Consider the following 18,114-nt stretch of genomic DNA (forward strand, 5'->3'; position numbering starts at 1 on the left):
TGCGAAGAAAAATATAAAGGAAAATGTTTTGTGTGACTCACATGTTTCGGATAATTATGTTATGTTCATGGGAAAATTTATCATTGGCTTAAAATAAGGCTTACCATTACGTTAAGATTCCATGTGTCATATTTTAACATAATTAATATAGAATATTATAGAATATTATTCATAAAAATATGTAATATTCTACTACAATATTACATGTGTAATATCATGTTTAATATTTTAGTTACATATTACACATATGTAATATCATGTGTTATATCATAGAACACTATTACAAATGAAATCTTTTGATGAATAATATTGTATACACATAATGTTAGAATATTACACATTAATTGTGATTTACTTATTTTTATGTTTTAAAGGAAAATTGGAAATAAAGTGTAACGAAAAATGTAACAATTTTATTTTTTTTTCATTTTATTTCATTTTTAAAAAAATTATTTCAACTTTTTTTTAATGGTTTGGCATCTGAAATGCGTTGTTAGAAATGTGTCCCTATGATCATCCTATGAGTATTTAGGATTATAACATTCGGATCTCAAGGTACTTTATATTTTGCAAATTTGGCATTTTATGGATCGCTAAGCCGTAGTGGGGAGGCACGACTATATGGCAAGTCAAGATTAGATGCATGTTTCGTTTAATCCACCACGGCGTGGCAGCTGGAAATTCAGAAACCCTGTTTTCTGGGTTTTGCTCTCTATTTAAAGGAATGAGGAGGCTAGGGTTTGCTCATCATCAGACCTGTGAAAACCTAAATCTCTCTCTTTCTCTCTCTCTCTCTCTCTCTCTCTCTCTCTCTCACACACACACACATACTTTGTGCCTTTGTTGGTGTTCTTGAAGCCTTAGTGTAGCTTCCCGAAAATTCAACAAATTTAAACTTTTCAAAACAACTCTTTTACTAATAGAAGTGTTACAAAACCATTGTTTTCAAAACATTATTTAAAATCAGGGTCTCGTAAGATCCAATCAGTTGTGAAACCAAGGATGTGTATGGTCACGCCTTCGTCTTGCCACGGTCCTCTAAAGTACCTGAAACAATTAACTAAAAATTGTAAGCACAAAGCTTATTGAGTTTCCCCAAAGTACCACCACATAAACATAATAACAAACAGCATGCATACAGAGCCTTCAGCATGACTGGAACACTGCACCCGCCTACAGACTATCTGGAATGCTCACAGAGCCTTCAGCATGACTGGAACGCCTCACTGGCCTACAGACTATCTGGATCGCTCACAAAACCTTCAATATGACTGGAACGCCACACCGGGCCTTCAACCTATCTGGAAAGTTCTCTATACCTTCAAACTGACTGGTACGCCTCTCAAGCTTGCAGTCTATCCGGGACGCCCCGGGTTTCTTGGCCTTCAGTCTACTCTATTCCACCTCAACCCAACCACACACATCATGTCGACATATACATAACCGATAAACATATAAGCCTAGTAAACCATAAAAACATATCAATATAAACATTACTGGATTTGTTGACTGCCAGCACAAAGCAGTACAGTCTCAACCCACCCACACTACGATGACATATACAACAGATAAACACATATCCAGAAAACGGATAACAGGTAGATCTACCGATCACTAAGCATAGCATCATCCTATATACCAAGATACTGATATAACAGCTCACCACAACACAATAACATACTATCACATAACAAGATATCTAATCTAATGGGTCAGCCTTGGTGCCTTCGACCCGCAAGTACAATGAGGAAAACTCACCTCTCGATCTGATCCATAGTTGATGAGGTCCCGACTCCAAATCTCAGCTCCAACCGACACCTATCCATCCAAGTGACCAATCAAAATCAAAATCCCAAAATACCCTTAGGTCAAACTTGGTCAAATTCAAAGTCAAACTAGTCAAATCAACTGAGTCAGCCGAGTCACCTCAGAATGAGTACGCGGGGCGTACTCCGAAGGTACACTGGACGTACTCGTAGAAGCTTCAAAACTCAATAAGTGCTTAATGGCTTAAGCAGTCTCGTCCATATTTCTGATCCATGGCTAAAACACACTCAAGAGTCATAAAGTTTCCTACTTTATGACTCCGCACACCCATTAGGTGCTTATCTCAACTTCTTAATCCATTAAGACATTCTACAAGATGCATGGAGCAAAACCAACCATTTGAAAGCCATTTTTATGACTCAAGACCCTTCCAAGGGTCTAAAAGGACAAGTTAATGGGTCAAGAACATGCTTTGTTCATGAATCATCATTTTGGGAACAAAAAATGTCTTTAAAGAGCAAAATCAAGATCTACAAGATGGAGTGGTAAAGATGCAAGCTTTATACCTTCAAGATCTTGCAAAGCAAGAAGAAATCCCAGATCCAAAGTGTCCCCAACTCCAAGATCTTCTCACCACCTTCTTCTCTCTTCAAACCACTCCAAAAACACACTTTAAGGCTCAAAACGGCTCTCTTTTACTCTAGGGTTGCTTGAAGGTTGAACCCACAGAAGGAGGCTGGATAAGAAGAGGGTTTTAGTCCATAAAGTTGTTTAAATATGAACCAAAGCCCTAAAATTTGGGTTTGCATGCCAACCACGTACGCCCTGCGTACGAAGTGTATGCCCAGCATACTAAGGTGCGCCTAAGTACGCTTAGCGTACACACACGTACGCATGGTGATATGTGAATATTTAGTTACATATTTTGTCTAAAATCTTAATACTTTTTGGCTAATTTGTCCTAACAATTTAACAAAAGGTACTTAATTGTGTTCAAATTGTATTTGCAGCCTAAAAGACATGCTCGAGTTGAAAAGGAAGATGGATTAGCAAATGGAATCTAGGGGAAGAAAACAAAGAAGAAAGTGAAGCTAAAAGAATGAAGAACTCGGCGAGTTGGCTATCTACTCGCCGAGTAGACACGAATCTTCGCGAAGACTTAAAGATTTGCCGCCCATGGGATTTAAGTGACGAACTCGCCGAGTCAGCTTATGGACTCGACTAGTCGCCCCTGTTTTTAGAAAACTATAAATAAGACATAATAACCTGAAACGAGGTTCTTCTGGATCCATTGGAGACTTAGCTGGGATTGAAGGGTTATTGAAGCTCTAGAGTTCGAAGATTTTACCCTAGATTTCAATTCGAAAGTGATTAAAGGCAACATATACTCTCTTCTTCTTAATCTATTGCACAAAACCATGTTTTTACTTCTAGATTTTGTTTTTGAGTTATTGTTTGCTATAAGTATGAGCTAAAACTCATAACTTTTGTTTGCGGTAGATTAGCTTGTTAATATAGTTTATTTTATGGTGTGGATTATCTGATTTGGTGAAAACTGTTTTGCTAAGCTTGTAATCGATCCTTATGTGTTGAAAATAACTGTTTTTCTGTTAATTATCAAGTCTATTAAGTTGCATGAACATCCTCTTAATTACTTGCCTCATATGATTTATGTGAAAACAACATTGTATGCCTAGTATTAGTGAATATGAACCTAGGATTAATAGAAAACAGGTAAGTTAATGTGTAAGCTTGTGTGATGAACAACCATACAAGATGTTGATTAAATTAGTCATTTAATTACAACTGTAAGTTTTACTTAACCTGAATCAAAATACTAGGAAATTCATTAGTTTAACAAATTGGCAACTGTTTAAAGTAATTTGTTTTCTAAGGATTAGTAATAGTGAACATGAGCCTAATCACATTTATCAGTAGCCAATGACAAAATAATCCATTGCACTTGCCATAAAATCAACTATAGAAACAAGTGAGTCGAACCTAAACAGAAGTCTCTTTTATTATTGAATCTAGTTATCTTCAATTTCCTTAGTTGTTAGTTGTTTTTTGTTTAAGCATTAGTTAATTGTTAAGTTTCTAGTCTTGCAAAATTAGAGAAAACCCTTTCTTTATTGTTTGTTCTAATTAGGTAATTCTAGTGTTTAATATAATTGTTACCGTTCCTATGTTCAATACCCTGCTTACTTGAACTAAACAGCTATCGATAGGTACACTGTCTGCGTGTGTTTGTTTTTATTTGAGTTTCTTAGGATTAAAACTAGTTCTTTTAACACACATCACATGGCGTACTCAGAATTCCCAATTTTACCAAATTGCTACCATGTCCCCTTTTTTCCATATTCTTACACTTAGGGACCAACAATGCAATAAATCTCAATATAAGGGTCAACAATGGAAGTGCCTCAAAACTAGATCTTACACTTAGAAGGAAGAAAGAATAAGAAGTAAGCTTCGATTCAGCAAGGTAGTCCTCATCCTATGTGTTAGCAATCTTCTGGACCCTTGTAGTGTGTAGCAGCAGTGCTCTGTCAGTGAAAGTTGTAGCAGTTGGGCATTTTCTGTGAGGTGGGTCTTCTCACTACACTGATGGGTTGAAGGTACCAATGTCGGCCCATAGTAGAATGTATTGTAGGATGTATGTGTTTATGTGACTGATGTTGTTAGGGATGATCATATAACCCGTTGGACCGGACCGGACCGGAAAAAACCCGGGACCGGACCCGGACCGGACCGGATATTCTTATAGGTGGGCCGGTTTTCGGGTTTTGTTTTTTACTAAAACCGGGTTTCGGGTTTGGACCGGACCGGACCCGGAATAAAATTGTAAACCCGAACCGGACCGGAAATCAAACCTTATTAATAAGTTAATAATACTATTTCCTTAATTCCTTTTTTGAGTGTACAAAAAAAAAACAATTGAAGCCGATACAAGAAACCCTATCGACGGCTTGATTTCTTTGAGTTCGTTCTTAGTGTCAATCGATGCTTTCTTCCCTCTTGATCTCTAATACTTCCTCTCCTCTACAATGGTTATTGAAAATTGGGTTGGTTCCATGGAAGATAATCAAAGTCAAGTAAGTCTAAATATTTTTTATGTTTGATGTCGTAAACTCGTAATGTAAGTTTTAACCGTGGGTCGTTTTTCTATTATGTTTTAATCATGGGTACGTGATTGCCCCATGTGGACTCTTTCTTGCCAAATAGTGTTAGATTGCATTTATTACGGCATACACAAGCTACACGTACGATGAATGCCCCATGTGGTGGAACTAATTACCAGCCAATAGTATGGGTTTTATATGATGTTGTATTAATATATTAGATTTAGAGTATGGGTATTGTAATAAGATAATGTAGTATGGGGTGAGTATTAGTTAATGGTGTATTAGCCTATTAGGTATTATATATACGTGTTGCATTATGGTAATCAAACATCCAACTTACTTCAATCCAAGTTAATAAGTTTGAAAAGATGTAGTTTCAGCAAGTTCCGCCTGATGCTGTTAATTAGTCTTGGTTTTGATTTTATATTTCTGATCATTTGAGACTTCATCTCCTCTTAATGAGGATTCAACTTTCTTCCTGGATTCAACTTTTAAGATTTGGGATTTGAGTTTTTTTTATTATTTAATTTCTACTTTCGAGATTTTTTTTATTATTAACTATTTATATAATATGGCAATTGTTACTGTATTTGTTGTTTGTTAAGATTATATAACACCCCACATATTATTAACTAAGTAATTGTTTTTACTTTATTGTATTTTTATTGTATTGTAGGATGATGATGTCTTTGTTGATAACACCCCACATATTATTGATGATGATGATGTTGATACTGACAAAGGAGACATAAATATTGAAGATAACACCGCATTGCCAAAGAAAGAAAATAAAAGAAAACGGGCACCACAAAAAAAAAGGTCAAAATGTTGGGATTCAATGGAAGTGGTTATGGACGAAGATGGAAAGAAAACCAATAAATCTATGTGTAAACATTGCTTTAAAGTCTTTAATTCCGATGTAAACACAAATGGAACTTCTAGCTTACTTAGACATGCAAGAAAATGCAAACAAAATCCGGATAATATTAAAGGGCAAAATACTTTACAATTTAAAAAACAACCTTTTGGGGATGGTAGTACTGTCACCGTATGGAAACACGATGAAGACAGGATTAAAAAAGCTATGCTAAACCTATTTGTTGTAGGTGAACTCCCGTTTAAATTTGTGGAAAATGAAGCTTTTATAGAGTACACAAATGCTCTAAACGGGAAAGTCAAAATACCATCTAGGCATAAAATTAGCCGTGATGTTGCCAAGTTTTATGTTGAAGAAAGGAAGAAGTTGTTAACTTTCTTTGCCAATCCACACAACATGATACACTTAACAACCGATAGTTGGACTTCATCGTGTCAAAAAACGAATTACATGGTTGTTACGGGGCACTTCATAGATGACGATTGGGTCATGCATAAAAGGATTTTAAATTTTAGACCAATAGATACTCATGTGGGAGAAGACGTGGGACGTTTGTTACTTGAATGCATACATGAGTGGGGGATAAAAAATGTGATGACTATAAGTGTGGACAATGCCACTACAAATGACAAAGCATTGGAATTCTTGACCAAAAAACTTCCCAACTTGTATGAAGGTGGAAAACATTTTCACGTTAGATGTGTGGCTCATATTTTGAACTTAATTGTGAAAGATGGGTTAAAATATCACAATACTCACGTGTCATGTGTTCAAAGAGCGGTGAAATACATTAGACATTCAACCGCTAGAATTAGGAAGTTTAAAAAATGTATGAAGGATTCCGACTTAGAAGGGGATAAGTTTTTATGTGGAGAGTGTCCAACGAGGTGGAATTCGACATTTGAGTTGTTGAAGAGCGCTTTGAACTTAAAAGATGCTTTTTTTGAATATGAAGTTAAAGGTAAAAATGTTTTTTTTTTTTTGTTATTTTTTACAAATAAAAGCTCTTAGAGTGCAATTTTTTTTATTAAAATTGCTATTTTTTGTTGTATTTTTTTGTAGACACCTCATTTGCACGTGATCTAAGTAGAGTCCCGCAGCGTACCGATTTCGAAGTGATAGAAGAGGTTATAATGTTTCTTGAAAAGTTCAAAACAAAAACGGAGATGTTGTCGGCTTCATCAAAACCGTTGGTACAAGCTGTTTTATGGGAAATTATAGATGTTGACCAACATCTAGAAACGTGTTCAACAAAAGTGCATCTTTGCCATATGATCCCCGACATGCGTACCAAATACAACAAGTATTGGGGTTCAATAGAAAATTTGAATGATTTCACGTGTTTTGCCGTATTATTGGACCCCCAAATGAAGTCCATCTTTTTGTCAGCTATCATCAAGAAGATGATCGAAAACACGAGAACGGAAGAAAACATATTGTTGGAAAGCACCATAAAATTGAATACAATGTCTACGGTGCGGGAAATTGAAAAAAGAATGGAAAATTTATTTAAAACCTATGAAGAAAAATATGCAAATGTAGGTTCGTCTCAGAAAGTAAAAGAAGTTGTAAGTTGTGATGTGGGTAACGATTTTTTGGACGCTTTCTTGATGGGACAAGGAGACACGTCGGCGACAGTTGAAAACGAATTGAGAAGATATTTAAATGAACCTAGAGTGACTTTTGATAAAAATTTTGACATCCTAGATTGGTGGGAAAAAAATGCATTGCGTTTTCCGATAGTCGCTCGTATGGCAAAAGGTAATTCTATTATTTATCTTTGTTTTTTTTAGTTAAGTTATAAATTATTATATTTATAATTTTATGATTGCTTGTTGTTAGATATTTTGTCCATACAAGTGACGACCGTGGCGTCGGAATCCGCTTTTAGTACTTGCGGTCGAATTCTAGATGAGTATAGAACACGTTTGAATACGCCGATTGTTGAAGCTTTAGTATGTACCCAAGATTGGGTAAGAAAATCACGCAAACCCATTATAGATGATGATGAAGACATATTGAAGGATGATGGCATAGCGTTGGGTAGTAAATTTAAATCATATTTTATTTATTTGTTGTTTGTTAAAAAATTTAGATGCTCACTATGCTTTGGTGTTAATTATATAGAGATTGAAGCGGCGATGGAGGAAAAAGAAGACAGAGGGAATGGAAAGAAGCCGATTGAAGTTTAATTGTTTTTTTCATAAATTGTTTGTTTTCGTATAATGGTAATTTGGTTTAGTACATGATTATTATTAGTTTGGTTATTATTATTTTGGTACAATAATATTTTGGTAATTTTGGTTTGCTACTTATTACATTTACATTCATCTTCAATTATGTATTTTTTTTTCCAATTGTGCAAACAACAAAAATACGAATGATGGATATTACGTAGTAAGATTATAACTTGAAATAGTATGATAGAGACTAGAGAGTAATATTACAAATAAACCCGAAACCATAAACAACAAAGATACAAACAAAACTCGAAACCGTAAACAAAACTGCAAAAGTATAATTCGGTCCAAAACCCGAAACCCGGTTTAATATCGTGAACCGGACCGGACCGAACCCGGACCCGGTACACGCAAAAACGGTCCGGTTTTCGGGCAAGGTAATTCATGATTTTCGGTCTTCGGGTTTTCGGTCTTCGGGCCGGTCCGGTCCGGGTTTGGCCCGTTGCTCATCCCTAGATGTTGTTATGATTGTATGTTATATGCATTGAGCCAATCTGGGCTTGGAGTTCTTATGAACTCAGGGTTGATACGGACCTGACATAGTTGTATGTTGTTACATGGAGTCATTATGGACTCGGGGTTGATACGGACCCGACACAGCCACGTGTTGTTATATTCATATGTGTGTTTTATGTGGTATTTTAGGAAAGCTCACTAAGCTTTGTGCTTACAGTTATGTTTATGGTTTCAGTTACTTCCAATCAAAAGCTAAGGGCTCGGCATGATGGCACAACATTCTCCCCCACATGTTTTCATGATTATGATTTATTTTACTATGATATCTGGATAGTTAGTATTTTTTATAGTTAGTATATATATATATATATATATATATATATATATATATATATATATATATATATATATATATATATATATATACTCGAATTTGTTAAACTATTATTGTTCTTAATCATTTGAGTCCGTTTAAGTATATTTAAATACCATTAACCATTCAGGTTTTGGGCTTGAAATCTGTTTTTCTTCTTATGTGAGTTGATCTATTGTGTCTTACTGGTTTTGAATCCTAGATCTAAAGTTTCGTTGGGGACTCTTGTTTAATTGTATCAATTTTTTGCAAATAAATGAAACGTTTTGACTGCACACATAGTTTAAAGGGCATGTTTAAATGTTGATCGAATATCTAAGACGTTCTTCAACAATGGCAAAACAAGGCAATCTAATGAACCAAAAGCATTCTAATTAATATTTTGTAATGTTATTGATGCATAAAGAGTCATCTTTTAGACTATAACTAACAAATAATATACTTACGAGGGGTTAATAGCAATGTACATTCATTATTTAGTAACTTATAGATTCGTTATGCGCTAAGAAACATTAATTTATCAATCAATATATGTTTATGTATTAAGAAATATTGATAATATGTTCTGTTTTCATTTTTTTTAATTTATCGGCTTTGTATTTTAAAAGTAAGTAGTTGTTATGTGATTCGTTTCCAAGGACATGATTGTAGTGTAGTGTGTTTCTTTGTGTTTGATGTCTAAAAATACTAAAACAATGAATGAATTGCTATTTGAAACTTTGCCTACAAGTATACACTTTTAGTTGTAAAAGTACGATTTGAAGATGAAAAGAAGAATAATGCAGAATATATATTGCAATTATGGGTTCACATATAGTAATCATGGATAGAAAAATGAAAGTTTGTTGTTACACATAAAAAAAAAAAAATACATTGTTATTTAGTGTATAAAAACAAAATACATTATCTATAGTTGTAATTAAATAAATAAAAAAAAAGTAAAGTACGTGGCTATTTTCCACAATTTGCCTAGAGAATAATTACATACACAAACCTTGGAAGAAGAAGGAAAAAAAAAACTTGCACAAAACAAAAAAACCTTATCATATTAAAAAGGGTAACCGAAAGATATCATAAATTTTCACAAAGAATTATACAACTTCTACCCAAAAAAACATCTGTGCTATCTAAGAAGCTTCATTTCTGGCAAAAGGGCATTTTGGTCATTAACTGTCTCATTTTCAGGCGGTGGTTTGACATACTTCCCCAAAGCTTTCTGATGAGTCCGATTTCTAATCCTCTGAATCTTATCTTTACTTTTCTGTTTCCTTTTCTCTTTTTGTTTTCTCATTTGATTCCTTTCTTTCTCATACATTCCTTGCCAGAAAACCTCACCGGTTTTAGGCCACAACCACCGCTGTTTAGGGTGGTCGGAGGAGTCGGCTTCTTCTGCAAGATCTTCATCCATGGCTTTTAGGGTGTTGTAATTGAACCATTTGATCCACATTTTGCCTCTTCGGTTTTTGAAATCATGTTGTTCTTCAAGTGATCCAGTCATAGGGTCTATGTACACCATTCGCCTTGCACTATGGTAGGCCCATACGTTTACAAGAAGCTCAAGAACATGAGAGTAGCAATGCTTGTCCTACAAAAAGAAAAATGATTTACAGTGTTGGTCAGCTCACAGGTTGTTGAACTAATAAAGTATCTTGTACGCAGTGTGGGCCAGGTTCAGAGGTTAGGTTGTTGAAATAATAAAGTATCTTGTACGTAGTGTGGGCCAGGTCAGAGGTTGTTGAAATAATAAAGTATCTTGCAAACAGTGTGGGCCAGGTCAAAGATTGTTGAAATAATAAAGTATCTTGTAGACAGTGTGGGCCACGCCAAAGGTTGTTGAAATAATAAAGTATCTTGCAAACAGTGTGGGCCAGGTCAAAGATTGTTGAAATAATAAAGTATCTTGTAGACAGTGTGGGCCACGCCAAAGGTTGTTGAAATAATAAAGTATCTTGCAAACAGTGTGGGCCCAGTGTGGGCCAGGTCAGAGGTTGTTGAAATGATAAAGTAAGCATCTTGCAAACAGTGTGGGCCAAGTCAGAGGTTGTTGAAATAATAAAGTATCTTGCAGACGGTGTGGGTCAGCATATGGGTTGTTAGAAGAATAACTTTTTTTTGCAGAAAGTTAAAAGCATCGACTATAATGAATACCTCTACTCCACTTAATTATGGGCCCCACCGATTTTAATTTATAACATTCTTGCTTTTTTTATGTAGGGAAATCTATGATAAAGTCCCATTATTTTTTGGGTTAGTTTATGGTTTAATCCCAACATTTATTTTTTGAATAGAAAAGTCATGATTATCTAATTTTATATGATAATCTGTTATTTTCTGTTGAAAATAAATAAGAAGTGTTTTGTTAATTTGGACAAAATATAAAATAATAAGGACTTTTCTGTTTAAAAAATAAATGTTGGGATTAAACCATAAACTAACCCAAAAAATATTGGGACTTTATCGGAGAATGGAGATTTCCCTTTTATGTAAAGTAATATATTTTAGATTATATTTATAGATATATGTTTATTATATGTTGTCTTCTTTTCATATAAATGAATATAAAGTTTGAAAGAAAAAAATGGTTTATAATTAAAATTTACAAAATGCTGTATTTTTATATATTTTTTTTATCAAAATAAAAGAGCAGAGTGAAAAGATGTAAAAGAAAAAACATATAAATGTATGAATTTTCTAACATATTTATATTTTCGTAAAAGTGAAAAACATTTTATATTTAATTGTTACAGAAGTTCTAACTTTATATATTTCTATATATGCTTTGCGAAAATAAAAAATACATATAAAAAACAAAATATGAAAAGGATGTAAAACAGAAAAAATGAAAAGGTGAAGTATTTTTTAAAAAGAACTTTTTTCCGTTACAAGCTTTCACTTTCCTAATGATAAAAAGGCATCATTTTGAAAAAGCAAGGAGAAACCGTTGTATATTTATTTTAATATGTATTGAATAAAATTATTTATCTAATAAACTCTTACGTTTTATTAATATCATAATTAACATTTTACACGAATTATTATCTGGTTGCATTTACTTAACAATATAAATTTAAAGTTACCGTAACAAAAAAAAAAGATTCTAGACAAATTTGTATAAATCTTGTAACTTGAAAGGGGTACTTATGAAAACTTTAAATTGCTGGAGAAAAGGAAAAAATATTTTTTTTGGTGTTACAAATATATTTAGGTTGAAGAATTTTACTATAAAAGTCAATCATAAACTAAATTGCATGAAAGGAAAATTTTTACCTTGGATAAACTTAAGTAGCAAAGACCACTTTCATGATGCTCATCATAAACTTGTGCATCCAATGCATCCACAAACATTCTACAAATCAACATTAATCCCATGTTATTAAAAACAAAATTCTTTTCGAATATTTTTTTTTTAAAAAAGAATTCAAACCTTGAAAACATCACGAATTCTAGGAAAGACTTTGTTGGCATAGACCAACTATGCATAACAGACCATGAATCTCCATCCATAGGCATTGGAGGAAGAGAAGTCGAGTTATCCTTCACCCCATACATTTTCTTCAAAGCTTCTGAGAATGCAAACCTTCAACAAAATCAAGTACCAAGGGTATTTTAGACATTACACAAATAATCAAAAAGATTTGCATCAAAAGAATGTAACAATTGTAGAGACTACTACTTACTTGCAATTACCCGCATTTATAGCATCACAAAATGTCCAAAAATCTTGTTGCATTGGATTTCTTGGATCTTTATCCATTCTTACCCAAAAATATAAAGCATCACCATGTTTACGCCCTTGAATGTCCTCCAATAACGCCACCTCAGCAGCCTTTGACAAAGAAGCCTGTTTTTTTTTTTTAATTTTCAAAACCTCTACTTTTAGTAATAATCATAAAAAGTAACGATTTTTAACTTGGAAATTTATGACATTTTCCATAAAAGTTGTGATTTTTATTGAAATTTATGTATAATACCTTCTTAGCTGTGGCTCTCCATGATGAAAATCCAATCCATGCATTCTTGTGTATACGATCAATTCGATTAGCAATTGCAAAAAAGGCTCCAAAATCACCAAGGGCATCACGGTAATATGGAATGCTTAGAAGAGGAAGACGAGAAGGTCCATCAATATCATCGGTTCTTGATCTTCTACCTTTTGTTGACTTTTCAATAACATAATTTTAACTAAAGTTAGAGTCTAGTTGCACTATTTACAATCTTTTTGTTGCAAGAATCAACATGAATAACTTGTTGTCAACTATAGCTTCTTGTGTTTTCTAAAAGAAGAAAAAAGTTACAATCTTTTATATAAAGTAACTCACCAATCCAAAACCACGATAAAGTGACTCATGATGTAAAAAAGGCCATGCCCCTTGACCAAAATAAGGTTCATAGATGCACAACGGTTGACCTGTTCTTTCAAGCTCTCCATCATCTCTCTCATGCAAATCATTCTTATTTCTATCTGCTTTTTTTGCACTTCTGTATACTTCCTCCCATGTTCCCCTTGGTTGCTCACTTCTATCCCTCAACTATATAAAATTCACAACAAAAATGAGGTCTAAACTCTAAACATGATATTCAAAAAGGTAAAAGATAAAATCTTTATGAAGTTTGTTCTTTACCTCACTATCTTCTCTTCTCTTTCTAGCCATTGTTGTTTGAATACTTTTCTCTTCTTCCCAAATACTATACAAAAACGTATCATCAAAACTAATATCAACAGAACTCTCTTTTAAATCCCACTTATTTTCAACCTTTTTCAAGAAATTATGAACCCTTGAACTTCTATTTACATATTTACGATCCGGGATGTCTTCAAAAAGACCCCATTGCCACTCGGTTTTGATTTTTGAAGGAATTTCCGAAACTGCCCTTGGAGATGCAACTTCAGATGGAAGATTCATAACATTTTCTATCAATGAAGCATACCCTTCAACGGATTCCAAAACCATCATATCTTTTGCAGTATGTTTTCCTATTGATGCTATATTGTGAGCTAGAGATGATAATCTCCCATTTGATATTAATCGAAGAATAATCTGACTTAAATCCTTTATATTCTCTTTTTGAAAAAGATATCCGTTTACCTTGTCATCAATCTGAAATACATTATCAAACTTTAGTTAATGAATAAAAAAAGATAGTTTTTTTCTAGAATCTTACGTGTTTCTTGATTATTGATAAATCAGGAGCAACAATTGGTTTCTCAAAGCACATTGCTATTTTTAGAATATCAGGAAAAGATTGTTCTTCAAGAAATGACCCGTATAACACAACGTCTGTGATGCTCAAAACATTATATAAATCTTCATCAATAACAGCATGATTCACAGTGCCACTTGGGTAGTTCAAATTTGAAGCAATTTCCTATAAAAGATCATTCACATTAGTATGAAAAAATTACATATTTGCCCTTGTGGATACACAAAGAACTTTAACTGTCATACCTCAATGGCAGAACTGTAATTACGCGTTATATCTTGATTCAAGATTATGATCTTGAGATGGGGACTTGAACTATCATCATCAACAGGAAACTGTGCTAAAAGTGGAGATAAAGCTTGTAAAACAAGTGCATGTTCAAGCCATAATCCTTTATATAAAAATTGACTTCCTGTTATAGTTATAACAAAGTCGTGGGCCCCAATGTTCATATTCACACGCAAATTTTCTTCAAGAACAGTTGTTGAATTATCCAATTTGCAAGCATTAGAAGGAGATCCAGGTATAACAAAGTAGTTTCCAGCATCAAATGGAGCATAAAACATCTGAAAAACATGAAGAAAAAAAAAAAAGTTATCGTGGATATTTTTTAAATACAAATCTTGAAAGGAGAAAAGTGTCATTTAAAGTTACCGGAAGGGCATAATTGGGAAAAACAACAACCGTAGCTCGATTAAAGACAGCTTTCCAATCATCAATCAGTTGAATTTTTCCATTTGAGATGTAGTTTTTGTAACGTGTAGCAAGTGTTTTTTCATGGATAGTCCAAATAAGTGGTAAAGATTTAAAGGGTTCCTGCAAAAGGCTGTAATAACTAAATTTATTAAGTTTATAACAAAATATAAAACTAATATGATTTTTTTAAAGTTTGAGAGATACTAAATCATTCAATCATGAAATAATGATAAGTAAACTTACCCTGAAATTGCTTCTTTTGCTTCAAGAGAATTCACAAGTATGGCATCATAGCTGCAAAGAACATGCAAAAGGGTAAATGGGTAAATGAGACTAAATTCCAAGATAAATGTGATGCATTAAAAAAGAGAAACATACTTGAGCCAATCAATTATAAACTTTTTATCCTCACTAGCTTCCAAAATATTGACATGAACTCCAATATTTTTCCAAACTGTATGCACAGGTCCCTCTTCAAGTGAGTAAACCTGCATGCATAAAGATTAAATTACAAGAAACCATTTAAATCAATTGCTTAGCTTTAAAGTTTGATGATTTCTAACAAAATGTATACAAAACATTAAGTAACAACGAAAGCCAAATTCCATATGAATGAGATAAGTTTTGAAGTTTGATAAGACATAAGGTCAAGCTAGTCATATCATGTTGAGACTTAAGACATGAAATTTCTTGAATTTATTCTAAATATTCTCATTACTAAACTAAAATCATAGCAATTGAAGTAGCTTAGATTCTTATGAACAACAAAATTACCTGGATTTCGTACCCAATTGTTCTCAAAGCAGTTGCAACAGTGAGCATCAACAATTGCTGTGGATCGACTAATAGATCTGCGAAAACCTACAAAATGGAACTAATGGAAATTAAAACTAAAACGAATTAAACAACAATAGTAGAGGAATCTCAACAAATTGGTATTAGAGAAAAAGAAAACTCACAAAAGCAAGCTGAGGTTTTCTATGCCCAAATCTCACTACTTTTCGTGAAGTACCAAAAGACACATTATTAACGCCTCTATTTTCTCTATGGAATTTAAGCAAAAGCTTGGTGGGCTCAAACTTGACACCTTCGCCAAAATCCAATCCACCAATTTCTTTCAAGAAATTCGTCAAGTCGTCTCCAAAATTATCCTCTTTTTGTTTCAAGAAATCTCCGCTGTCTTTTTCAACACTAGAAAGAGGCAAGAACATTTGAAACACGAACATAAAGAAGATGAAAACAGCCACAGCACAAATCCATTGCAAGTAATCCAGCTTCTTTAAAACCATAAATCTTGCAAATTTCGATCTGGGTCGTTGCGCAAATGAATTGTTTCTCTCGTTTCTAGATGAAGATTTGAGTAACGGATCCCTCTTTAATGGCAACACTCCATTTTCAAGAGAACCCATTTACATTACCACCAATCGAATTCCAACAGATCACATACCTAATCCAAATCAACAGACAAAAGGGGGATACTTTTTTTGCTTTTGGCTAAGATGGGATTTAATCATCACGGCGAACCCAATAACGAAAAAGCTTTACATATTGTAATCAAGATTTCTTGAAAAAGGGTAAAGACAAAAAGGGATGCTTTTTTTGCTTTGCTCTTGAGGTGTTTTGGCTGAAAACTGCGGTTAAATCACAACACAAAGCGTAGGTATTACTGTTGATATGAAGTATGATAGCAAGAAAGACTGTTTGTTTTCTTTTTTTCTTCGTCTATTTTACAGAGAGAGACGCATTAAAGAAATCAAGAGATGCTTGTGAGTAGTGAGTTGTTTCTTTTCAGAGCTAAAGAAAACAGCTCAGAAGCTTTTGGAGAGAGAGAGAGAGAGAATATCTATTTATTTTCTTTGTTTATCTTTTTCTCCATGCGCGGCTGCTGTATATCACGTCAACGATGGTTTTTCTTTTTGGGTTTTCATTTAAAATTAGGTTAGATCCTCTCCAAAGGTGGATTTTCTAAATCCGGTACGTACAAGTTTTAATGCACTATGTACAACCTGAAAAGGCTAGATTTCCTTATATTCAGGTATTTTAGAAATAGAAAAGATTTTATTAATCATATATGGTTAAAGTTGTTTTAAGGTGACAAAATGTTTAAAACAATTATGTTAATTTTTTAGAATTTGTTTTTGTGTTGATGTGTATCAGTTTAAGTTTTTTGATTGATTTATTAAAAAAGTAATGACAATGCATTTTAGTGATTTTGGAGAATATTGACGGGCCACATCACTTGATATGTCTTGTAGATGTGTAGTTCTTAATTTATAAACCTTGAATTATCCATTCAAAGTTTTAGATGGAAATCTTTGTAATTATAATATTTTTATAATTTTGAATGAACTAAAAACAACAAAATAAAACCATTCATGAGTTATTTAACAAGCCAAAAAACTGTAGATGTCAAACTTTTAACACCTTGGCATTTTACTGTTAAAGTGCATCCACTCTCCATTGAGCTCACGAAGAATTGAATAGAATGTCTAAATGTATTTTTTCAACTCATTTTAAAAAAAAAACAATAAATTTATACTAGAAATTTATTCAACTATTCAATAAGGATTCATCTATCTTTCTCTTTAATATTATATTCAAATTTAATCTCTTGAATTTTTATTGTATTTTCATTGTCAATGTCTTAACCGTTGATTAAATAGTTTATTTTTTAAGTTTATTTTTTTATTTTTGACAAGCTAAAAAATAGTTTATAAGTTATATTTTATAGAAGCTATTTAAAATATCTTTTAGAAAACTTATATATATATATATATATATATATATATATATATATATATATATATATATATATATATTAGAAAACTTATATATATATATATAATTAATTCTAAAAAATATATTCATTTAGATATTCTTGTATGTCATTTTATATATTTCAACTATTTAAAATACTATTTGACTTGGGTAATACTATTAACACCATCATAAAAAAATAGACTTATTAATTTTATCACATCAATTGTATTAGCCATCAGTGAATTTGAATCACTGATTCAACTAGTTAAAGATTAAATTGGCAATTAAAAACAATATGTATGGTCATGAAAATTTTAGAAGTGTTGACTGTTGACATGTGGCAATTAAACGTAAAGTCGGTTTAGAGCTCCCACATCGTAATCTTGCAATTCCATTTGAAATGTCACATAAGCCCAAAATGAGTCCAGGTTATCTAATGTCTTTCGCAAATTGCAAGTCTTGCAAGCAACTTGATAGATGTTGTAACATCCTAAAAATACAGATAAAATTTTGTTTTTAAATTCATTCAAATCATACAATACTAGTGACAAAATAGTTAAGAGTGTATCATAACAACATGTTATCAGAGCACAAATTCTCAAAATCCCAAAATATGGA

At 32.9% G+C, this 18,114-nt stretch overlaps 1 protein-coding gene across 2 annotated transcripts; it reads right to left on the reverse strand.

The window, feature by feature from the left end:
• Positions 1-9,858: 9,858 nt before the first annotated feature.
• Positions 9,859-16,588, reverse strand: LOC111876795 (uncharacterized). 2 transcript variants are annotated; one of them, XM_023873372.2, is made up of 14 exons: positions 15,696-16,588; positions 15,511-15,597; positions 15,115-15,224; positions 14,980-15,030; positions 14,695-14,866; positions 14,286-14,606; positions 14,002-14,205; positions 13,461-13,937; positions 13,158-13,367; positions 12,810-12,998; positions 12,516-12,679; positions 12,263-12,415; positions 12,106-12,184; positions 9,859-10,423 (listed from the first exon to the last, which is right to left on the reverse strand). In XM_023873372.2, exons 1-14 carry the CDS (start codon positions 16,143-16,145, stop codon positions 9,962-9,964), a joined length of 3,129 nt encoding a protein of 1,042 aa, XP_023729140.1. In that variant the 5' UTR covers positions 16,146-16,588; the 3' UTR covers positions 9,859-9,961. The 2 variants fall into 2 exon arrangements, with proteins under 2 accessions (XP_023729140.1, XP_023729141.1); XM_023873373.3 differs by having other exon boundaries at positions 15,511-15,610; positions 15,696-15,828.
• Positions 16,589-18,114: the final 1,526 nt, after the last annotated feature.

This window comes from Lactuca sativa, chromosome 4 (assembly GCF_002870075.4).
Source record: "Lactuca sativa cultivar Salinas chromosome 4, Lsat_Salinas_v11, whole genome shotgun sequence".
In the NCBI taxonomy this organism is placed as follows: Eukaryota; Viridiplantae; Streptophyta; class Magnoliopsida; order Asterales; family Asteraceae; genus Lactuca; species Lactuca sativa.